Source organism: Notolepis coatsorum, assembly GCF_963971535.1.
Source record: "Notolepis coatsorum genome assembly, chromosome: 11".
In the NCBI taxonomy this organism is placed as follows: Eukaryota; Metazoa; Chordata; class Actinopteri; order Aulopiformes; family Paralepididae; genus Notolepis; species Notolepis coatsorum.
In genome coordinates, this window is record NC_140175.1 from 32,820,977 (window position 1) to 32,847,016 (window position 26,040).

At 44.7% G+C, this 26,040-nt stretch overlaps 1 protein-coding gene across 3 annotated transcripts in view; it reads left to right on the plus strand.

Annotated features, from left to right (window-relative positions):
• Positions 1–774: 774 nt before the first annotated feature.
• Positions 775–26,040, plus strand: part of gpsm1b (G protein signaling modulator 1b) — a gene marked incomplete at its 5' end in the record, with an annotated part of 74,161 nt that continues 48,895 nt past the window's right edge. Inside the window, 3 exons of one of the 3 annotated variants that reach the window (XM_084325243.1) lie at positions 775–980; positions 23,746–23,967; positions 25,793–25,928. In XM_084325243.1, the coding sequence (XP_084181369.1) occupies positions 919–980; positions 23,746–23,967; positions 25,793–25,928 (420 nt within the window). Of the gene's footprint in view, positions 981–17,162; positions 17,312–23,745; positions 23,968–25,792; positions 25,929–26,040 lie in introns of those variants that run through there. The other 2 variants (XM_084325242.1, XM_084325244.1) reach the window with 2 other exon arrangements.

Consider the following 26,040-nt stretch of genomic DNA (forward strand, 5'->3'; position numbering starts at 1 on the left):
TCTCTCTCTTGATAAAAAATACATAACAATGAATTTTATTGAAAAAAATACTTACAGATGTGTTCCATAGACTCACAGGACTTTTGAGTTGACTTGCCCAAATAGTGAAAAATAAACCTAAATATGACCCCTTTAAGTGTCAGTGAAGCATAGCCGAGCTTGTGTGTGTGTGTGTGTGTGTGTGTGTGTGTGTGTGTGTGTGTGTGAATACAATTAAAATTAGGTTGATTATTCACTGAATATCCAACTTGTCCAGTACACAAACATAACAATATCTCTCTTTCACCTTCAGCCAAACATGGTGATCTGAAAGTGGTCAAGAAAAAGAAGAAAGAATGAGCCAACATGTTTTAGTACAGTCATGTCTTATTTGAGAGAAGAGCGTGAGGAACAGGAAGTTGTGGTGTTCATAAGGTTATTAGAAGCTCAGCGGAAAGTGCTGTGGTGAGAGTGCTCTTTACAAGCAGAAATTGTTATCTTTGAAAACCGATACTTAAAAACTAGTAGATCTGACAGAGAGGAAGTGGGAAAGTGGTGTTTGTGTGGGAGAGAGAGAGAGAGAGAGAGAGAGAGAGAGAGAGAGAGACACACACACAGACCATTGTGATGTGCTCTTTTGCCTTGGCAGCTACCTCACTCTATCTCACACAGATACATCTACTCCCCAGCCTGTGATGTCACTCGTGAGGGGGAGGGGCCTGCTTTATATGGTTTATTTGCACAATACCTCACTTCCTCAGCAGCTGCCATTGCTGTGCTGAGAGGAAAGGAGTGTGTGTGTGTGAGAGAGAGAAGAGAGAGAGAGAGAGAGAGAGAGGCGGCTGGCAAAGGAAGGAGGACGTGGGGAGCAGCTGGAGGAGGACATAATTTGTGAAGGGGTCTCAAAGCAGGAGGAGACAGGCGGAGAGCAGCGGCTCAATGGCTCAGTCTGCCGCTAACGGTGTGGACCAGGATCTGGCCAGCAAGAGGCTCCACTCGAGGTAGGACCCCAGGGGGAGGACTCTGGGAGGGGGATTAGCTTACTAGCACTGCCCTTGGACGGCTGTTGTTAGTGGGGGTAGGAGAAGGGACATTATGGGAGATAATAAAGAGAGGGAGCGGCTGATAGAAGGGGGGGGGGGGGGGACAAGAAGAGGGTCTGCCGGCTCGGTGCCTGCCTCTGCCTGCCTGAGGAGGGGCTAGGGAAGGGGGGCTTGCCTGTTCCCAGCAGTAAAGCCCTTAGACCCAGCCACAGCTCCAGCCAAAGCCCCGGTTACGAGCCTCTTTCCTGGCTCGGCTTCCTAAGATCTCAGCCCGGATGAACCGTCGGTCTGGCCGTGGCTGGAATGTGCAGACTGGTAGGAGCCACGTAAGACGTGGACATGGGTGGGATATATGCAAAGAGCTGGGGCCGTGGAGAGGCTCCAGATTTGACACACTCAGACACACTCAGACACACACACACACACACACACACACACACACACACACACACACACACACACACACACACACACACACACACACACACACACACACACACACACACACACACACACTCTCTTCCACATGGGTGCTGTTCAGAGGTATGCCATGTGGACCCAGACACATACCATGTGTGTACAGTGTACACAGTGGAGATCACATGTATGAGAGGATGCACATGCACACACACACAGCAGACTGTTGTACAGTATGTGGGGAGGTGAGTTATGAACAGTAATGATGGCTATTGATTTCCCACTGTATAGGTTGTATTTGTGAGAGCTCCGCTGCCAATTTGATATATTTCTTAACCCTATATCCTTTAGCACACTACAACCAACCACACCATAAACAAAGTGGCCTATTGGGATGCTAGATCCTAATGTGAACATTTTAGATTTTTATATGTCTGCACTTTATGTGCTCATTTTGTCTTTTCAGCTGTAGAGCACTTTTAGCTGCAATTCTTGTATGAAAGGTGCCATACAAATAAAGTTTATTATTATTATTATTATTATTACACGATTGTACTCACTAAAACAGGAGAATCAGGGGAGTGTATATATAATTTGTTCCTATCATGTATAATGTATATAGAGGTTGAGGAAAGGCAAAATACTGACATTTTGAACGGTTCCACAAGATAATAAACGGCAAGCGCCAGGCCTCTCTCTCATAACCTCTGACGTGGTTTTTGTTTTGCTTTGCGCCTCGTGCCACACAGCCTAAATACCCGAAGACACAGATTTGAAATTCAAACAAAACACGACTGTCGCTGGTTGAAATAGTGGTGCGATGAGATGCACGTTCATCCAGGTTACCTAAAAAGCAGCCTCAAACTTAGAAACATCCAAACGCATCAAACATTTCAAGTAAGTACTTCCTGTATGTTAGTGTTATTGTGGTGTCACTCGCAGCCCAGTGGCTGTGACACAGAAGAGGTTGCTGGGAATGTTAATGGCTGCTGAGTTGTGAATTGACATTGACATTCACAGGGCTTACGAGGTCGTCATGCCCCTGGAAAACACACACACACACACACACACACACACACACACACACACACACACACACACACACACACACACACACACACACACACACACACACACACACACACACACACGGGCACTTCAGTTTCTTTCCATCAGGCCTGCCCTCTGTGGTAGCTCTCTATTTCACATAGACACAGTAGTCATTCCACAGCCTTCCTTGTATGAGGGCTGTGGTGGGTGTCGTGTGTACATACTATCCCAAGGAGAACACACACAAACGAGTCCTCCATATTCTTTCCTCAAACAAAGGCCTCTTATCGCTTTCATCGTCCCGCTTTGTTTATTTGGGCTCGATACGTGACACATAGACACAACAATAGCAGAGAGATGCTTCAAATTCCCTTTGTGTCCAAACAACACATTAGATGTAGCTACCGGTACTGTATTAAAGGAACACACCAACATTTTGGGAAATTAGCTTACCGTCTACTCCAGGGAGAGACAGGAAGATAGATACCAGTTTCCTCTCTGTGCGTTCAGTAGAAAGCTATCTGGCTACATGTTAGCCTAGCTTAGCACAATGAATGGAAGTGGACATGACCGGTTAGCCTAGGCATTGTCCAACTAACACCTCTCCCGAAGGCTAACCGGTCATGTCCGCTTCCATTCATTGTGCTAAGCTAGGCTAACATGCAGCCAGATAGCTTTCTACTGAACGCACAGAGAGGCACGGTAGATTCCTTAGTAGCAAAGTGCATAACAGTAAAAGACAGTATGATGGTTAGTATATATATACTTTTTTCAGATATTGATTGAAGAAGTGTGTTTTTAGTCGATGGCAGAAAATTGGGTTTCAGCCATTACACAATTTTTGCGGGTTTCATTACATTGTGGAGCGAGGACCGAGAATAGCCTGCTTCTCTTTGATGATCCTCCCAGGAGCTTGGATAGGAGTGGGTCTGAGGCGGCCAGAAGATGCAGAGCATAGGGGTTTTGGGGGGGTGTAGTTAGAGACCATTGACCAGAGGTAGGAGGGAGCCGTTACCTTCGCTGCACAGTATGCCAGGTCAAGGTCCTTGATTCAGTGCAGCTCTCGAAGAAGTGGGTTGACGTGAAGTGGGGTAACGTGGGCTGACTTTGGCAGGTTGGAGACCAGGCAGGCTGCAGTGTTCAGTATGACTTGAAATGGCTTGGTGGCGGCAGCCGGTAAACCAGCCACAGGGCTCTACAGTGCGACCATATTGCTCGCATATGCGCCTAAAAATATGTGCGTGCGAACATGCAAATTCAAGTACTCGCACGGCGTGCGAGTGGGGCCAGCGAGTGCAGAGTACAGCCTCTCATTCGTCCTTTTTTTTCTCCGCTGCGAGAATCGTTAAAAAAACTACAAGTCCCACAGTTCACAGCCGCATAAACGTTCCAATCACAGTAGTTTCCTGTGGTCACACGACTGGAAACCGAAAGTAATGATCAGCGGCTGCGTCACTGTCTGAGTCAAACAATAATACAGCCATGTCGAAGCCCATTCATTTTTATTTTGCGCGAAAGATACCGGAGAATGAGAAGTCAGGCGAGGCAGCTCATGTTACAGAGGTGATGGTTAACGTTAACGTTAACCAAGATACTGACGCTAGCCAGCATGCTAGCGAAGTTGGCCAAGCTAGCGAGGCTACACCCACTGTAGCACCCAATGTAGCCACTGTAGCTAGCGAAGCTACACCCACTGGAGCCGGAGGGAAGACATACAAATTTAACGTGAATTGGCTAAACATTTCCCCATGGCTAGAGTTCGAAAACAATGTCATGTTTTGTAAATATTGCAAAGTAGGATCGATGCATTGCGATGCATTGTTACACCCCTACAACTGGCCCACTGTGTATGTGTGTACAGCTAACTTGGCTAGCGTTATCAACCGCAGAGGTGGGCAATGGGTCCAGCTGTAGCGCCGGACGGCCAGAGTGCAAGCGGTGTGACGTCGTAATTGGCAGAATCGACTGTCAATCAATGGTCTACCTGACACGCAAACTACTGTACTGGAGGTGTACAGTATTTCAATAGGCAACCATGAAAGGATTATTTTTCTAAAAGAGCAACACTAGCTCCCCCCTCTACTGATGGCCCTGGTTGTAAAGCCAGTGTCTCCTTTTTGTTCAATATCACTGCCTTTCTTATTAGGCCTAGTTGTTGGCTACAACTTTGCCATAGTAGGCATTAATCACTTAATTAATAGTTCAAATGTCTGTCCCATTCCCGTTTGCACACGCAGATGATACACACACACGCACACAGTGGGCCAGTGACTTTGGTGGTATGTGCTATTGCACAGATGTGTCCCGTTTGCACATGCACGCACAGTACAAATATACATTTATTTCTGAAAAATTTTACTTGACATATTTTCACTGTGCTCCTAAATATTTTTGGGTGCTCCTAAATTTCTTTGTGTGCTCCTAAATTTGTTCATTTAGGAGCACCTGTGCCCCTAGTGAAAAAGGTTAGCGTAGAGCCCTGAGCCAGCAGTGCATTGCAGTAGTCGAGGTGAGACTGTTGATTGCAGGAGAAGTTTGGTGGCTTCTTTTGTCAGGAAGGGGCGGATCCTTCTGACGTTGCTCAGCAAGAATCGCGTGATTCTTTCCCGTATCCTATGTTTGCGAAGACGCTCTCTGATTGGCTAGCCGCGTACAGCGAAGACCCTTGTTGATTGGTTTAGCGCCGAAGGGTCTCTTCCGCCTTGTACATATATATTCTCTGCTTCAAAGTGGTTATGCTTTGGCCCTCTTTCGAAGTGGGTTATGCTTAGAGTTAGGGTTAAGGTTAAGGTTAAGGTTAGGGTTATGGAACAACATATCAATTGTTGTTGAATATGCGGAAGAGACCCTTCGGTGCTAAACCAATCAGAGAGGGTCTTCGCTGTACGTGGCTAGCCAATCAGAGAGCGTCTTCGCAAACATAGCCTACGGAAAAAAATCACGCGGAAGACTCTGCTGGTTCTGCTTGTTGAGGCAGAGAAGTTCAGCTGGTCGTCAAGGACCACACCTATAATAGGTTCTTGGCAGTCGGGGGACGGAGCCACGGCTACATATCCACTGTGATCAAAAGGTCAGTCAGCGGGGAGGATAGCTCCATTTTGCTCAGGTTTAGTTTGAGGTGATTGGGCGTCATCCAGGTCGTCTTTTTATTCTTTTTTTTTTATTGTAGCTTCTTTCGCAGTGGAAGCTGCTGAAGGTGGAAGTAGAAAGTTGTTTGCCATAATAAAAAACGAGCTAGTAGGTGCAACATTAGCTATATGTCTAGCCTTCCACTGCCCAGACTGTAGGATATATAGGTAGCTCAGCCAATCCTTGCATTCGGTCTGAACAAAACGAGCAGCCATCAGGCTCCACACCCGTGGGCATGGACTACTGCCAGCAGATAGAGAACGAACTGCACAACTCAAGAACTGTTAGGAATGTCTAACCACTAACTCTTAACCACCAAAACCTGCACAGACTAAGACGTATGACATATATCATGCCAGTTAGGGTACCTTGTGTATACAGCACCTTGTGTATACCGTTTAAATGCATTGCCTATATTTATTGTAACATAATATAACCGATATACAGACCCTCATCTGCACCTTTTGTTTACTCTGTTTATTTGTATACAATATTCACAGTATTGCCTATAATTATGTATGTATTTCTACTATTACCCTGTCCATACTTGTACCTCCCCTCCCACAATAAATAATCTCTTAGTTTAAAACATCTCAAGATTCTGTTTCATGTTTCATGTTTTCAAACATGCTGGCAGCTTTTGAAACCTTTAAAAGGGACACTTCACCAAAAAAAAACAATGCTGATTTATTTTGCAATAATCTCACACACATTCAGAAGCTCTAATATAAGAGTTTTGCAGACATTCATTTAGTTTGATAGTTATTGAGAGTAAATGAGTTTTAATATGGGCCATCGGGGACATTGAACCCTTATATTGTGTTAATTACAGGTCTATAAAATTATGTAGATGAAAAACAGCAATACCTTGTCTTGTAGGGCCTGCTACCTTATCATTTCATTGAGCTGTAATCAAGGGTTCAATGTCCCTGATGACATCACTGGTGGCCATATTCAAACCCATTTACACTCCACAACTGTCAAACTGTGTTAGAGTTTTTGGATGTTTGTGAGATTATGTGCAAAATAAATCAGCATTGTTTTTTGGTGAAAGCTTGATGAAGAAAATATTACTCTTAGCTAGCAGGGTAAAATTGCTAATATTGAAACTGTTAGTTCGCTAGATTAAAGGTATATTCTGTAATGCCGTCGAACAGTGACCTCTAGGCAAAATAACCCTGCTTGGTATTGCACTTTGTTTACATCTTTTTATTTTTTATTATTATTTATTTTGATTGAAGTGCTTCTTTAAGAAAATGTAAGCATTGTAATGCAGTGTGGAAAAGTATGAGAAATATACTGGATGTGATCCTGACTTCAGTTCCCTATAAACCAAAAGCTATAATATTCACTGTTCAATCTGTGTCACTTCCACTGTGTCTGTTTTGGGAGACTTGTGAGCGAACAATGCATTTTGCCTTGCTGTAATGTGACGTTTCCTTAAATGTTTTAACTCTTTTTTGTAACATTCCCAATTTCTTTCACATTTCCTTCACATGAAACTGCCGCCAAGATAGAGAAATAGGTAGCAAGTAATGAGTGAGAGAGAGAGAGAGAGAGAGAGATAGAGGGGGGGTGAGAGAGAGAGATGGGAAGAATCGGGTCAAACTGGAAGAGACACGTACCGCAAGGGGGAAAAACATTCCTGGAGAGTTTCTTTTTGGTTTCCCTGACAACTGGCCTTGGCACTCTGTAATTATGGATGGATTAGTACTCAGAGCACAGAGTTCCCCGGGCTAAACCATCACTCCGCCGAAGGGAGACAGCGGCGGCATAGACCAAAGAACACGAGAGGAGGTCCGAGAGAACAGTCGCATTAGAACATTAGAACCAAAGAACGTAGACCTATATATATCTGAATATCATGCCAGAGAAACAACCTGGGCCCTAGCAGGATAACTCACAGGAGAGCGAGAGTGAGGATTGAAACGGATGACTATTTTCAAGCAAAGAAAAGAGATGCGAATAGAATAGAACCAAACACTCCGGTGGACATCTATACGCTATATAGGCCAGGTACCTTCGCAGCATTTGAATTAGGCTCCAAACTCCTAAAGCGCAGACAGAGGGACATCAATTCCTGTTTTGTGTGTTCTTTGGTCAGTGCACTCTCAAGGGATCTGATCCAGCCACCATGATTCACCTGTCTCAACCATAACGAGTAGTATGTAATGATGTGGAGATTAGCCATGGCTCCTGTTAGTGATTTATGCTGTGTTCTAAGGAGATATGTCTTAATGTATTTATGAATATCTTTCTAAGAGGTAGTTATAAAGGCAGAGGATAGTTCATCATCACTCTCCTCAAACCAACTTGAATACCTTTTACGATCTTGAGTCGACCTCTTGACTTTACTATACTATACTTGTATTTAAAATTTATAATAACAATATGATTCACGGTTATACACATAGAAGGTCCACAGACTAAGAAAAGGAACCCAGGCATACTGTGTTTTGATTGATGGTCAAACGGAATCGAGCTAGAAAAAATGTGCCTCACTGAACAGATTATTCATCACATTATCTATGAATATATTCATTCAAACACTGAATTATGCATGGTTTGTTTTGATTATGTAATCAGAACGTCCCCCCTGGTAGGAAAGCAGTGAGTCGTGGGGAACAACTGAGTTCAGTGAGTTCAGACTGTGGAGGTGAGCATTGAGACGATACGAGCAAGAACAGACCAGATACTGTAAGACAAGCGAGAGCACGATGAAACCACAACAGACCAGATACTGTAAGACAAGAGAGAGCACGATGAAACCACAACAGACCAGATACTGTAAGACAAGAGAGAGCATGATGAAACCACAACAGACCAGATACTGTAAGACAAGAGAGAGCACGATGAAACCACAACAGACCAGATACTGTAAGACAAGAGAGAGCACGATGAAACCACAACAGACCAGATACTGTAAGACAAGAGAGAGCATGATGAAACCACAACAGACCAGATACTGTAAGACAAGAGAGAGCACGATGAAACCACAACAGACCAGATACTGTAAGACAAGAGAGAGCACGATGAAACCACAACAGACCAGATACTGTAAGACAAGAGAGAGCATGATGAAACCACAACAGACCAGATACTGTAAGACAAGAGAGAGCACGATGAAACCACAACAGACCAGATACTGTAAGACAAGAGAGAGCACGATGAAACCACAACACAACAGACCAGATACAGTAAGACAAGAGAGAGCACGATGAAACCACAACACAACAGACCAGATACTGTAAGACAAGAGAGAGCACGATGAAACCACAACACAACAGACCAGATACTGTATGTGGACAAGAGAGAGCACGATGAAACCACAACACAACAGACAAGATACTGTATGTGGACAAGAGAGAGCATGATGAAACCAGAAGAGAATGGGAAGAGAATGTTCCTTTCTTGTATTTCTTGAATTAAATCTTTATTTTGAACATGTAAAAAATATATTATAAAAAATAAATTATATAATTTACATTTACATTTAGTCATTTAGCTGACACTTTTATCCAAAGCGACTTAAAAGTTCTGTACGACAAGTCAGCAGGAAGGGTACAACTATTACAACTGAGTAACAATGTTCATCAAACAGTGCTGAAACTTGGGTGCTGCAGTGTTGAGTGCATAGTAGTAGAGAGACATATTAGTATAGTGCATGATAGTATAAGACAGTAAAGAAGGTTAGTGTTTTTTTTGTTTTCTTTTATTCATTTCAAATATTGATTGAAGAAGGGTGTTTTTAGTCGACCGCGAAATATTGATCGGGTTTCGGCTGTCCAAACTGGTGGGAAGTTCATTCCATCATTGTAGAGTGAGGACCGAGAATAGGCGGCTTCTCTTTGATGACCCTCCCGGAGCTCAGATAGGAGTGGGTCTGAGGCGACCAGAGGATGTAGAGTGGAGGGGTCTTGATGGTGTGTAGTTAGATAACATTGACCGGAGGTAGGCGGGAGCCGTTCCCTTCGCTGCGCAATATGCCAGGTTGAGCACCTTGAAGTGAATTTGTGCGGCAATGGGGAGCCAGAGCAGGTCCCTAAGAAGCGGGGTAACCGCAAACTGTCTATCAGTGACACGTGCACTTACTGTATTATGTGCATGACAGTTGCACACATGCACAAAGGCCTGCTGCTAACACATAGCTGCTTGCTAGCTACCTAGCGGGGTATCCTGATGCGTTCTGATTGGGGCATTGTTGAATTTGGTTTAAAGATTTTATATTGCTCCTTTTAAGAAATGTCTAACGCTCAGAGATCCAAAAGAATAAAACGACATTTTAAATACATTAAGCTAAATAATGGTAGTTCTGCACTTCCAATGACTTTTCAATAGTAGCCTAGCAACAACAGCAGCCATAACCAGCACATCTGAGATGCCTGAGGGAAGTGCTCGGAAGAGCGTGGCCACTGTTGTCGCTAGGCCAGGCTACCATTGAAAACTCGTCTTTTGATAAAAGTTCTACAAATTATTTCAACTTCTGGTGCTCGACGCTCTGTTTGCAAAAAAACTAAAAAGAAAACTTGGGAAGGCACAACCGCACAGCGCTTTCATTGAGGAATGTGACCAGTAGACTCGTGAGAGAGAGAGAGACTCAGAGGAAAGAGGAAATCGAGACTGAGAGAGAAAAATAAATGGAGAGAGAACATTCTCTCTGAAGAGACGAGAAGAGGTTATTTGTCCCAATGGGAGGACTTTGGGTCTTGGGTCTTGTTCTCGCCATCTTTGCGGCGGGCCTTGAGAATGCCTCTATGCGGTGGAGTCTTGCCATTCTCTCCCCTGATTACCACTCTAATTGGTCTGTTTGGAGACTATCATCCCATAATAACCCGCCTGTGGTCTGAGGGAGACGGTCTCCCGGTACGGTCGCTATGGCAGCACAGGGGAAATGTGCCACTATTGAACAGGTTTCAGGAGAACCAAGCATTTCACCGTAAAGTACGTGTATTTTATTGTGACAATTAATAAACAAATTTCAAACTTGAGGTGAACTGACTGGGGAGATTTAAGAGAGGTTTGCTGCTGAACTGAACTCACAGGCGGTAATGTGTGTCCATTCAACTGAGACGAGCTTGGTGTGAGCTAAAAGCGTCCGATGGCGAGAATTAGTCATTGTTTTTACTAATGGAACACGGTGCTCCTTTCAGGCAAATTATTGTTGTTGAAGAATGAGCTATGGCTACACACACTAACCTCAGAAATTGACCACGTTTTTTTTTTTTTTTACCTTACTTTATAATTACCACTTAAAGCCATTTACTGTAAATACATTTACCATGATTCATAACTACAGCTTAAATCCATTTACTGTAAATACTTGTACCATAATTTATAATTACAGCATATAGCCATTTACTGTAAATACATTTACCATCATTTATAACTACAGCTTAAAGGGATAGTCCACTTTTTGCCGGACCATCGTTGAAACACGCATGTGTGAGTGTTGTAGCGTACTGACCAGGCCAGAGTATCTGAGCGGCCGGAGCTGCACAAACTCATAACAGCATGTTTTGTATAATAGCAGACCGCAAGAACAAAATGGCAACTTTGGTTGAGGCAAAACAGAGCAAGATGCATGTCACGTTAACTTGGCACAGCAGTGTAGTGCTTTTCTGACCGTAGCTAATGCTACATTCACTCCACATTGTCTGAGACTTGGAGTACTATCAATTGCTTGCATTGGATATCAATTCATCGTCGATGTATTTGTGTATTTATTCGCCCGTATTGAAGCCAAGATATGACCTGAGATAACACACCAGCAGGCTGCAAAATTCGGTAACAATTGATCGTCAATTCGGAATCAAAATGTGGCTTTCTTTTGCATCTTAGCAGCAAAGCACACAGGGGTGCTGTGTGGTGGGTGGTTTTAGTGATTTAGTGGCTTAACCTTTGCTAGCCAGTAGCTCCAAAATTGTAGTGCATGCATCAAGTACCACCGAGTGTTCCCCCACTGGCATGTGTCCAGGTCTGGCTTTAACTTGGCTTGCCTAGTCTTGTTTTTATGAAGCCTATTGTGTATCATTTAGTCTCAAACTGGGGGTTGTTTAGTCCATCCAAAAAAATCCTCCTGTGTTTTTGTTTTTATCTCCACCAGACCAGAACCCTAGTGTGTAATAGTTTGTTATAGTGTTTAAGAGTGTAATAGTTTGTTATAGTTTAATAGTGTAATATTGTGTAATAGTTTGTTATAGTGTAATAGTGCTTAAGAGTGTAATAATGTATTTTAGTGTAAAAGCGCTAGTGTAATAGTGTGTAATAATGTAATAGTGTCATAGTGTGCTAGTGTAATAATGTAATAATAGTGTCATAATGTGATAGTGTAATAGGATTAGTGTCATAGTGCCATAGGGGGCGACAGTGGCTCGGGAGGTAGAGGAGTCGTCTGGCAATCCGGAGGTTCCCGGCTTGATTCCCGCTCCTCCCGGGCAGCGTGTCGATGTGTCCTTGAGCAAGACACTTAAAATGAAATGTCAATTTTTTTTTTTTTTTTTTTAATCAAATGTAAACCCACAGTCCCTTATCCAAATGTAAACAAATGTGTAGCCCCAACACCAATTGAGACGTGTTTTCACTCTGTAGTTGACAAGAGATGAGTTTTTAATTGCATTTGCTGGATTTTGTGGCCGTTACGTTACGGCATGCGTTGTTAACGTCTGTAAGCACTGGAGTACAACAGATCTAAAATGATTAACAGGTCCCAAATGCTTTCCATCTACAAATCATAAGACTTCAAGAACATGTGAATATAATCCATGCTTATACGGTCCACATCTTCTTTTTTCAGATCGACGCTTTAATCCCCTCTCTGTAGTTGACGAGGTTGTGAGAGTGTTTTTGAATCTGTCGGAACTGTGTTCATTTGTCTGCAAGACTCCTGCCTCAACGGTTTTAAGCTAATTAGACTGGGGTTAGGTTGGTGGTCTAAATGTCTAAATCTGTCTGAATGTCTGTCTGTCCGACTCTTTAGTCCGTGTTCGGTTTCTCAGTTTTCCTCCGTTTTCTCGCCTCTTTCTCTTCATTTCGTTATGAGTTGAAGTCTCTTTTCCTCGTTTAGTTTTGGCTGTAAACCACACAAAGCAGGCTGACTCACGCTGCCGTCTGAGGTCAACACATAAAAAGACAACAGCTCCAATAACCCTTTCACTACCACACTACAGAAGGTTAACCCTTTCACTACCACACCACAGACAGTTAATACTTTCACTGCGACAATACAGAAGGTTAACCCTTTCACTGTCACACGGCAAATGGTTAACCCTTTCACTACCACACTACAGACGGTTAACCCTTTCACTACCACACACCTTCCTGTAGTGTGGTAGTGAAAGGGTTAACACCATTCCCTCTCATATCCAAGTCTTAGTTGGTAGAGTCTATTTTAGCCTCTTGCTTTACGGCGTCTGCAGATGAAAACCATGCTCCGTCTCCATCTCCGCAGGGATGTTATGGAGTCACTGTTGATTTAGAGTTAGCGTGTGGAGACTAACCATCACCGAGGGGGAAATAGTATGAGCCTGTGCATGTTACTATCTTTGGCCTGACTTTGCCCCTTTTGATCCTCGTTCTGAACTCTCGTTTTATTCCCTCTCTGGTGTACTTCAGGCGTTTTTCTTTAGAATTCTCGGGAAGGGGGGTTCATGTTATTCTTACTGATATCTGACATTTTCCCTCTAAACCAGATTTGGCCCTTCTCCGTGACCTCCACAGTACAAATAAATGGCTAAAAACATCACTGAGCTAAACCTTGCCTTTGTGAAATTTGATTTGACTATTTGAATATTCAGATCCAGATTGTCAAAATATTCTAACTGCACATAAGCCGGCAACGAAGTTGGAGTACAATTCATGCACAGAGAGTTTTCTCTAAGTCGGCCATTGCTAACCTTGCATGGCAGTTAACGTCGCAAGATCACGTGATAATTCATCTTGTCAGACTTCAAGTTATGCGCTTGTGCCTGACTCACAGTGGTTGGGTCCAATTGGCGTCCTTTGAGGAACCACTGGTAGCTACTGCCGTGGTTTAAATCCATTCACCTGCCAAGTTCTGGCCCTATTCCAAACAGTTTCAAAGGACGACTTCCCAGATGGTTCTGTGTAAGTCATCATTACCTTTCATACAAAGTAGGTACAACACAATGTGCCCTGTACCCCTTATGTATTATGGTGCCAGTGACATCAAGGCGCTCATAGACTTTTGAGTGTCTGCTGTTAGTAATTCTATTTAGCCATGCTGTCAATAATTCTAGTCGTCTCAATGCCCATCAGCTAATTGCCCTCCTCTCCTTAAATCCGGCTGGATTCTGAAGCTCATTTCCCCTCATTTGATATCAGGAATTATCTAGGTAATCCGGATCCACCTGGCCGAGTGAGTCAATTGGACATTTCACTTAAAGACATATAAAACATGCAATACATTGAGCATTATTAACAAGACTATACAGTATTGTTAAATCCTGAGACTAAATGTAGTGGACTAAACTAAAACCCCAGTGGTGCTGCTGAAAGGTTGTGGTGGTTGAGACTTAACCCATAAGTAAAACCAGACCCTGTCGTGGCGGCTGCCCTTCCTCTCATGGTTGGTGAACCAAAGGGTTTACAATTTGAAAAGCGTGCCAAGGTCAGGCAATTTTCAGGTCAGCTCAAAGGGGTCCACAGTTCGCCTCGCTATGATCTCAACCACAAGACATCAAAGCCTATTGGGGAGGGGCTGTGTGTGTGTGTGTGTGTGTGTGTGTGTGTGTGTGTGTGTGTGTGTGTGTGTGTGTGTGTGTGTGTGTGTGTGTGTGTGTGTGTGTGTGTGTGTGTGTGTGTGTGTGTGTGTGTGTGTGTGTGTGTGTGTGTGTGTGTGTGTGTGTGTGTGTGTGTGTGTGTGTGTGTGTGTGTGTGTGTGTGTGTGTGTGTGTGTGTGTGTGTGTGTGTGTGTGTGTGTGTGTGTGTGTGTGTGTGTGTGTGTGTGTGTGTGCGCGCGTCATATTTGCATACAAGATTTGGGACTCAAACTTAAGGTGCAGTGATAAAATCACACAAGTAATATAAAATAACATAAAATACTACACAGAACATAAAATAGTATACAAGAAACATAAATACTATACAAGAAACATAAAATACTATACAATAAGACAATGTTACAATACTGTACAATATACGAAATAACAACAATATACAAAATATCAATACACAAAATAACAATCACAGTGTCAGACGGTGGTGGTGGTGGTGGGTATTGCCCTGTGGATATTGCACTTGAGGGGGTAGGATGTTGCACAGTGTGGGAGGAGGGGGAAGGGGGAGTTATTGGTGCATGTAAAGAGCACCGTCCATCAACTCAGCAGGGTCCTAGTGTGCTGTGACCCCTATGACACAGAGCCATGATCAAACACTTTGCGTAGTAGAAGACCCTCTGTGGTTCCCGGGCAGGGTTCTCCACTTCACCAGAGATGGATCAAATACCCCATTTTCACTTGGCATTCGGACCCTGTCATTTGACCGTGCACGTTCAGATTCAGACTTGGGCAACTTGCATTTTGAATGTGACGGGGGCGGGGGCATTGCATTGACACTGAGTCGTTCTCAGAGCAGAAGGGCTCGCCATCCAATCGCCAAAAGATCCAATTCTTTCAGAAATCTCCAGATGTCAGGTTTTTGATACCAAATCACAGCATGGCTTTGTCTAAGCTGTTCTTTAACACTTTCAGAGCCCAAGCTTAACCTTGATTTACCGGTTGAATGCCCACCATCCACTTCAATGTTAGCGTTAATAACGCCTAATCTATGTTTTAAATTATGGCTATGTGTCTAATCTGCCCGTCGCTTATCAATGACTAGTTTTCCAGTCAACATTGTCGAAGCGGATTGTTTTTTTATCGGTTCATTTTCGTTTTATAGCATTTTGAAAAGCCCTCGTTTTCAAGGAAAATATAAGGATTCCATGATAAAAGACGTTTACTGGAATATTCTAGAATACATAAAAACGTTGTCATTTTTCAGCCTATTTATGAATCGTTTTCAAATAAACGCTAGATTATCGATAGTATGTGTATGTATGCACGCTGGAGACGTGAGCTGAAAAATCGATTATCCGATTTCCTCATGTAATGTATTGAATATTGTTGTATTGTTCTAAGTGCTGGACCCCAGGATGAATAGCTTTTGTCAAGTGCAAAAGCTAATGGGGATCCGAAATAAATATAAACATAAATAATATTATCTTTGAACCTTCTCAATTTGCTAACCCTGCTGTAACCCTGAGTAAGATAGGCCTCCGTTAAATGTGCATGCAGCCACTCTTGACCACTGAATATGAATATTAAATTAATCTTATTGAGTGACATGATTTTCGTTATTATAGATTTTTAAATCTTTCAAAAAATCTGATCTCAAAATGTTATTCAAGGAAACGTTCTGCGTATGTGAATCGACATGTCAAATTCCCCCATTGGTTCTGACGCGCAAATCCATTCTCATGGTTTTCGGTGAAGGTGATTTGAAAATGAATCCTTTACATTTTGCCCTTCCTTGACCTTACATGACCCATCGCTTGCTTACCTCAGAGAACTGTCTCGTCTCGTCTTTCCTGTTAACCCAATAACGTTTCTGCCAGCGTCAGCAGATAGTTGGATTAGTCTGGGCCACTCCCCACACTGCATGTTCTCCACTGAGGGAGTGCAGTGTGAGTGGATTAAGGATTGGCCAAATCTCTTCCTTCCTTCTCTCTCTCTCTCTCTCTCTCTCTCTCTCTCTCTCTCTCTCTCTCTCTCTCTCTCTCTCTCTCTCTCTCTCTCTCTCTCTCTCTCTCTCTCTCTCTCTCTCTCTATGGGACAATGGTCATGCTGAGAGATGCTATTGTCACTGTGTGGTGTCACTGAGTGTCACAGAATCCCTGCTGAACGACACTTCCATCTCCAGCACTGCACGCCTGGCTCTGCACGGAGAGGGAGAGTGATGATTCCTGCGACAATAACAGCTGAAGGACATAATATAGAGAGAGTGGGGGATCAAGTAGCTGAGCTGTCATTGAGTTCTTCAAGCACGGATACTGTGGATTTACGAAGAAAGATTTGCTCCTTTTTGGTATAATGTTTTTTTTTATGGTAGGAAGTCTGCAATTAATTGCTGCTATGATTTGAAGAAGTCAAGGACTGGGTGTTCCAGTGTTTCTATTATTGTCGTTGTTTAGACTGCTGTTGAAGTCTACCGTTTAGAAGAGCACATGTTATATTTGGCTGGCCTCGAACTGTGCATGGAACTACCAACTGGAACGTGTCCAGGTCTGCTGCGAAACTGCTGACATTGTGCATCCTACTGGAGTAAACCTCATGCCGTTGACAATCAGGACATCTGGATTTCCACCTATACATTGATGGAGCTCGGAGAACGATGGAAGTCGATGGAGGAAATAACTGCATTGTGCTCTCCGCTGATCTGAGCAGTGGTTTGGTGAAAATGGCTAAATGTCGGTCTAGTCTTAACACCCACCACTCTCGTCATTGTTCAAGTTTTGGTATCGGTGATCCTGTTGAACTTCGCCCACCCATGGTGTACAAGGCGTGCCCTCTGACAGGGGCAGAGATAGCCGTCTGCAGGCTGGTTCACCACGGACCACGGCCCCAAGCCATGCTAAAGCCCCTACATCTGGAGCTACAGGTGTATGTGGAGAAAACACGAAGCAAGCAGAAACACAGGTACTGGACACCCGTGTCCATTTTGGACAGATGATTATCATTCCTGTGATCCTATGATCGCTCCTGTTCTGTTTAACCCATCACAGTTGTACGGGGAGATTCTCAAACCAACTGTCCGTGGCCAGTGCAGTTTCACTTAGGGCAGTATGTTTGAATGGGATATCTACCAATAGTGAAGCTAACACATTAGCCTATTTCACGGATTGGCTGGTTGGAATTTGAACAACTTTTGCTCAAAGGTTAAGGCTGAATGTGGGTCATGAGTTCAGTTTCTGTTTGTCACTTTTCGCTATTCCGATGTTATTCGGATACAATTGTACTCATTTATAGCCAGTTAATGTTTAGTCAGTTACCGGTGCCAACAAATACCTTGGATACTGAAAAAACTATTAGGCCTAACAGTACCATTTCAATTACCACATAATTTAGTTAAGTTCTTGGCGAGCACCAGGACATGCACACTGGAAAGAAATGTAAATACGTGCAACGTGCCATAACTACGTCTGAGCATGGTAACACACATATCCTTTGTCTTCCTGTTTAATTGCGACACAGATGCCCGCTCTAATCAAGATTGGCTTCTAAACTAACCTTCACTCATCTGTGTGCACTCCAGCCAGACCTGGAGAGACGTTCGCTGGGATCCGAATTGGCGGGCGTTTCGCTGAGTTCATCCAAGATCGTGGAATGACTGTGGTATATTGCTGCTGGAAGTGTCTCAAGAATGAGGCCTTGGTGTGATTGTGCCAGAAATCTGTGAAATTCATTTAAAAAGGAACCCAGGGTGATTTCATAAGGAACCCCGGGTGGTAGTGTATGACTCACACTTCTCACCAAACCAGACGTCTCCTCGACAGGGTTGATGGTCTATTGGTCTGTTGATGGTTTCTCAGTCTATTGTGGAAATGACAGCGGGGGATTTTAATTAGCCTGGAATTGATTATTCCTGGGAAATCCGCTCATAGTGCGATAACACCTGGTTACTGATTCATTTGAAGAAACATTTCTGAAACAGCAGGTGATGCCAAATCCAACAGCTCTGTACTTGTACACAAAATGTACTTAGATCTGCACTGTTGATCAGTAACCTTGGCTGAATGCCAACCTATAATCCACCACGTTTGAGCCAAATTGGGTGAGACATTCACACACACACACACACACACACACACACACACACACACACACACACACACACACACACACACACACACACACACACACACACACACACACACACACACACATCAGCTGTGTGGGCTAGTTCTTCGAGACCTACAGAAGGCTTTCGACACAGTGAACCATGACCTACTGCTCTCCAAGCTTAAGGCCTTGGGTATGTCTGAGACAGTGGTCAGATGGTTCTCTTCCTACAGTGGTCAGTGGCACTATGTCAGAGGCCAAGCCCATTGTATGTGGGGTCCCACAAGGAAGCGTGCTAGGACCGCTCCTTTTTTTTACTGTACATAAATGACATGTCAGCAGCATGCTCATGTAACTTGTTTTTATTTGCAGACGACTCAGCCCTGCTAGTCTCACACAAGGATAAGAACACACTAGAACAGATGCTAGGAGAAGAACTTGCAGGGGTCAGCAGTTGGCTTTCGGACAACAGGCTTTCTCTTCACCTAGGTAAGACAGAGTACTATTGGGCTCCAAGCCCAAGCTCAGGAAAGCACGGGAGTTTAACATCCAGTTAGGAGCTGTAACCCTAAAACAGCAAAAAAAAAGCGAAGTATCTAGGCTGTATGATAGACGGGAGCCTAGATGGGGAGGCTATGGCCTCCCAAGTACTGGGCAAAGTCAACGCCCGCACCAGGTACCTAGCTAGGAAAGCCAACCTCCTTGGCAGAGATAGCCTCAGGCTACTAGCAAATAGCCTAGTACTCTGCCACTTTGACTATGGTAGCGTGTCTTGGTTCGAGGGCCTGACAGTGACCATAAAAAAGAAGCTTCAGGTTTCCCAAAATAAGCTGGTAAGGGTGGTAATGGGTCTTGGCCCTCGCACCCACATAGGGAGGAGTCACTTTCAGGAGCTAAACTGGCTTCCTGTGGAGGCCAGAGTTACCCAGCTCAGGCTGAACAATATTATAAACCAAAGGTCCCCTAGATACCTCCAGAACTACTTCACCCCGGTCAACGAATCCCACAACCACAGAACTAGAGCAAGCATAGCAAACCTGAAGCCTGCTTCTTTCCGATCCAAACTGGGCCAGTGCTCCCTTACTTTATCTGGAGCCCAGGATTGGAACAAGCTGCCTATCCCCATCAAGCAGAGCTCGAGCCTCCACAGCTTCAAGAGAAGCGTCAGGAAGTGGCTCATGGACAGAATAGAGGAATAGTTTGAATGGGTTTCCAATCAGTTTTTAGTTATTGTGGGGTATACAATTTTAGCTATAGGTTAGTCTTCTAATGTTTTAAATGTATGTGTTTTGTGTTATTGTCGTGTTTTTGTTGTGGCCTAACAGCCCTGGGACCATGACGGAAATAAGGGTTTTACTCTTTCTCATGTTATCCTTTGGATCCTTGTTGTGTTTTTAATCCATCAATAAAATAAAATAAAATAAAATCACACACACAGACGCACACGCACACACAGAGTTGAGTGATACAATAGCTCCTTGTGTGCTTTGCACGTGGGTGTGATAATCTTCGTCAAGTTATAGTTATTTAATATAGTTATAGTCTTCTTCTCTAAGATAAGCGACTTGTTGATGGACATTCACTACATTTCTTACACAATCCGAGTTGGCCTCGCTGACCAGGCTGTTGGCATGGGAACTGAGGCATACCGGAGGTGGGTGGCAGAGGAGACGAGGATAGTGCTTTGACCTCCATGTCTCTTCTCTTGTTACTTATTTCTGCTATGCCTTCCATTAGGATTCAGTAGAGAGAGTGCTCACAGAGGATGAAATACTGTTACGATATAAACACAGCACAGCTACCACACACAGCACAGACTGCGATCTCATGTGGTAGTCTACACCCTCCCCAGACTAACAGAGGAGACATGCGGTAGTCTACACCCTCCCCAGACTAACAGAGGAGACATGCAGTAGTCTACACCCTCCCCAGACTAACAGAGGAGACATGCGGTAGTCTACACCCTCCCCAGACCAACAGAGGAGACATGCGGTAGTCTACACCCTCCCCAGACTAACAGAGGAGACATGCAGTAGTCTACACCCTCCCCAGACCAACAGAGGAGACATGCGGTAGTCTACACCCTCCCCAGACCAACAGAGGAGACATGTGGAAGTCTACACCCTCCACAGACCGACAGAGGAGACATGCAGTAGTCTACACCCTCCCCAGACCAACAGAGGAGACATGCAGTAGTCTACACCCTCCCCAGACCAACAGAGGAGACATGCAGTAGTCTACACCCTCCCCAGACCAACAGAGGAGACATGCAGTAGTCTACACCCTCCCCAGACCAACAGAGGAGACATGTGGAAGTCTACACCCTCCACAGACCGACAGTAGGGCAGCGCAATGGCCAGGAGGGAATTGGCATAGTGTCTAAATTGGGGGATGTGGGAAAAGACAAATAAATAAATAATACCATTTAAATTGTTGTTATGGTTTGATACCGACCCCAAACGCACGACACAAGAGAGTAGGAATTCAGAGTTGCCAAATACGAGGGCTTGTTTATTTGATACTAAATATAAAGACCACTCTCCACCGCCACCAGTCGAAACTCCATGACATAGTCCGTCACCCTGCCGCTCCCCTGTCGGAAGGTCCCCAACCGGGCTCCAGGGTCCAGACCTCGGGCTGGATGGTGGAACACTCTGCGGAGCTCCGCCACGAAGTCTGGGTAGGAAAACAAAAAATCTGCTTCCATTGCCCAGGAGGAAGTGACCCACTGGGCAGCATGGCCTGAAAGTAGGTTTGTTATATAAGCCACTTGGGACCCATGAGCAGAAAAACGGCTTGGTTGATGACGGAAAACCAACTCACATTGCATGATGAATGTGGCACACTCCTCGGGATTACCGTCGAACAGCCGTGGGACGGAGAGACGGGGTTCCCGAGATGCGAGATCTGCTGGGGCTGCGGGGAATGTTCCTGAAGGGTGTGAGAGATTAAAGGTATTAACGGTGTCGCCCAGCGAGTGAAGCTGAGCGAGAATCTCGGACTGTTGTCCCGCCATAGCGGCCATTGAACCCTGCATAGGCAGGACCTGATCCCTGAGGTTCTGCACCGCAGCCGCAGCCCGCTCTAATTGGAGACCATGATCCCTGGTCAACTCGACTTGAATTGCAAGTGCGGTTCTGACCCTCTCTGTGTCGGCTGGGGTCGTCATATGGGTTGGATCGTAATGTTATGGTTTGATACCGACCCCAAACGCACGACACAAGAGAGTAGGAATTCAGAGTTGCCAAATACGAGGGCTTGTTTATTTGATACTAAATATAAAGAGTACAGGAAAGGCAAGTCAACAAGACAGGTACATAGGACAAGGGGCAAAGTTCTGCTGCTCTGCAGCTTCTCCCGTGATGGTAGTCTTGGGGATAGCAGGTGTTGACGTCTGAACCGCTCTGCAGAATTCTCTCGGCAGAATCTCAGATGTGTTGCGAGACCGAGAGAGGGAGAGAGGGAACGAGTCAACACAGTGCAGTTTGAATGAGCAGGAGAACAGGGTGAACAATTCTTCGTGTAATTTAAACACAGTGAGCACAATTCCAAAACAGCCCAAGTGAATCTCTTCGTGTAATACACACAGTGAGCAAAACTCCAAACACAGTCCCAGTGAATATCTTCGTGTAATGTACACACCGTTAGCAAAAATCCAAACACAGTCCCAGTGAATATCTTCGTGTAATATACACACAGTTTAGTGAAGTCCAAAACAATCCAATAGTGAAATAATATCTTCGGTGTGAGCAACACACAGAGGGAGATGGAAGGTCCCAAAAATATTATCCCATAAGGGAACAAGCAAAAATAGAAAAGCTGGGTGAGTGACTGTCTGACAAAAGGTGGTAGTCTTCAGTGTAATAGTTACACACGAAAAACGGAGTAGATCAAGACAGTCAATAAAAACTCACCCAGACGTAATGCGTAATGGTGCTGGAACAAACAGCGGAGCGAGGGCGCGCCACGGGAACAGGTGTCCAAGGGAAGGCTTCTTAGCACAAGGAGCAAAAGCAGCAGCAGCAGCAACACGGGGAAATGCAACCAGAGAAAAATCAAGACGATCCAACAAACTTAGAGTGGAGAAACGGGGTATAAATAATAAGGGATCGATTGATTGAAAGGCAGTGACAGCTGGGGAATGTGATTGAAAAGCGTGCGGTCCTGAGAGAACCAATCAGCGACGTCTCTGATGACGTCACTGGGGAGAAGCGTGTGAATGAGGGAATTGAAATAATTAACAGAAAAACAAATGAAAACAGAGCGAGGGTGGTTAAAGGAACAGAACGAGTGAGAGAGCAAGGACAGAAACCTCACAATTGTATTAAATGATCAATGTACCCATTCCTGTGGATTTGTGAGCAAGGCAATTTAATTTTCAGATTTCATTTTCTGTTTCAGAACTGAGAACACAACAGAATGAAGCTCATTTTGGGTAAAGCAAATATAATTGTGTGGGTTGCTATAAAGCAGATCTCCTGTTCATTGTCTAAGGAGCAGCTCCAGATTCTGCAGATCCTTTACACCTGACACCATCACAAGTTTGACTCTTACTTCTCTGGTGTCTGGCTTTGGGAGAGAGGAGCTCGTGTTCACAAATATTGACTGAACTTTCCTAGGCCATGCGAATAACATCTTGGAATTTGATTTGGATGTTTTCCCCCCCTTTAAGCTCTACCTGTTCTAGGGGTGGTGCAAATGGCTGAGCCTGTGCTCTGACCCCTCTGATGAATGCATGCATGCGTGTGTGTGTGTGTCTGTGTCAGGGTGATACGCATACAAATATACTTAAATTACACTGTGTGTGATACGGCAAAAGTCCAAATTCAGTTTGATCTCAAATATAATCTAAATTGGGATCTAGTTATTGTGTAAAATAAACTGTCCCTCTATGCCACGTCTGCAGTGGATCTCTACTTCCATAAAGATCTATTTGTGTGTGAGCCGAGCAGCTTTAAAAGCCCATCATCAAATTATTATAGGAAGAGTGCCGTACAGTATATCTTTTTATAACCGACACTACTGAGTGCCTCGCGGAAGCGAAGAACATTGTCGGGAGTGATATTGTCTTGATTCTGTTGCCAAGGTAATGGTACATTGACATGGCTACATACCCTGTTGCCATGGCACCCCTGCCAAGTGACTCCCCGCCGCTGCGGGGACTGTGTCCGACATCGTCACCGTGATTAAGCATCACTGATGTGTGGTTCCGGACTCTGATGCAACGTGTGTACTGACGCTGTCCCTGTTCTGTCTCCCCCTCTCTCTCTGTCTGTGTGTATGGTGGCCAGGATGGAGGCGTCTTGCTTGGAGTTGGCCTTGGAGGGGGAGAGGCTGTGTAAAGCGGGGGACTTCAAGGGGGGAACAGCGTTCTTCGAGGCGGCCGTGCAGGTGGGCACGGAAGACCTGAAGACCCTCAGTGCCATCTACAGCCAGCTGGGCAACGCCTACTTCTACCTGAAGGAGTACGGGAAGGCCCTGGAATACCACAAACATGACCTCACGTTGGCCAGGTGAGGGACGACACACACTACACGACACACGCCGTGGTATTTTGATTGTATGGAATGGAAAAAAAAGAATGAAAAACAAAAACGCAAAACTATTTCATTAAGGGAAGTATGACTGAACACGCCTGCTCTCACACATTTACACCTGGGAGCTACGTAGTACAACGCATCTCACTGCCACTGAGCAGCTCCATTGGAGCAGTTAGGCGGCTCAGTGCCTTGTTTATATAAACACTTAACAGTATGTCGCGGGAAGGGAAAATGTTGCTCATTCATGCCCCTTTGGGGTGTGGCCGTTCGGCATGTGTCGCCGTTCGGAACGGTCTGATTGCTTGGCTCTCGGTACTGCTGCTTGTAGCGTTGTCAAGGGGTGTGCACGTTCGGAACATGCTGATTGCTTGGCCCCCGAAAGTCCCAGTTTCAGTGTTCTTGATAACTGAGGTATGGCTGCTTGCAGTGTTCTGGAGAATCATGGTATGGCTGCTTGCAGCGTTCTGGAGAGCCACAGTATGGCTGCTTGCAGCGTTCTCGAGAACTGCTCATCCGATCAACATCACTTACACGTGATGCACTGCACTCTCTTGGGTCCTCAGCAATACACATGCCGAATGTGAAGCTAATCGGACGAATGGTTCTCGAGATCTGCGAAAGGACAGAGAGGACAGACATACAGATGCAGACAGACACACAGACAGACATTCCTGATTCATCCAAAGCGCTTTTATGCAATAGTCTGCAAACAATAAAGATCAATGCAAATATGAAATAGTAATAGTCTATATGACGACAATGAGCCATCTATAATGGATGCTCATTCACACAGTTCATAGATAATCCTCCATAGGTGATCACGTTATGAACTAAACAGATGCTCCCTTTCCGGGGGGTGGGGGGGGGGTATTTCATCGGGTTTATCTGGACCGACTGCCAGGCTTGATATTCAGCTTGTATGGCTAATCTTGATCCCCTGCAGAGGGGTGCAGTTGGCGTCGGGGTAGGGGAGCGATTAAAGAGCTCCGGAGGCTCCACCTTGTTACATTACAGGCCCAGCAGGACCCCTGACACCTGCTATTAGCAAGGAAGTGGTGGCCACTTAGACTGGTGGCGCACCAGTGGCTCATTAATAAACCATGGAACAGCAAGGTGCTAAGTAAGGCCATGTGTTTTCCCAGGTGACGGAGGACACGACAGGAGAAAGAACACCTTGACAAATGACTGACTCACCCAAGTCGTCAGACGGTATAGACCTGAGTGAGGTTCCACCTGTCATTTTGCCCCATTGTTGTAGCCACCAATTGAAGATCAAACGTATTATAGACACACCATATCATGTAGGTTGATAATCTTTGACAGATTATTAGTAGATTATAGGCATAATGAGTAGAATTATCCTAAAAAACAACGTGGGGCACCTCCATGACACCTCTAGAAACCTTAACAGTAGATTCTGTCACCCCAGATCTCCCTCAATCTAGACACGCACCCTGCATTTCCAGCCTCCTTACCAAATAAATGTATGCCTGCCAAAACTGATGGAGTATCTAACACTAGCGGCCCCACTCTTTTGGGTCACAGTGCTCTTGTTTAACCGTCTGCCAAGGTTAGGGGTTTAATTCCCACACGAGTGACCCATATTAAACAGGATGGCTTCCGGCACTTATAACGACCCGTGCGCTTTCAAAGCATCCATCAGATGACGTGTCTCATTTCACTCATAAAAAAACGGTGTTAAAAGACTATTCCCTGCCTTGGGTTTAGACAGCACTCCCCAAAATGAGTTTCTTTCTTTTCCTTTTCTTTCTTTTTTTCCCTTTAAATTAATTTGCAGAACAATAGGCGACAGAATAGGAGAGGGGAAAGCCAGCGGTAACCTTGGTAACACGTTGAAGGTTTTGGGGCGTTTTGACGAGGCGGCCGTGTGCTGTCAGAGACACCTGGACATCTCTCAAGAGCAAGGGGACAAGGTAACAACCACACACACACACACACACACACACACACACACACACACACACACACACACACACACACACACACACACACACACACACACACACACACACACACACACACACA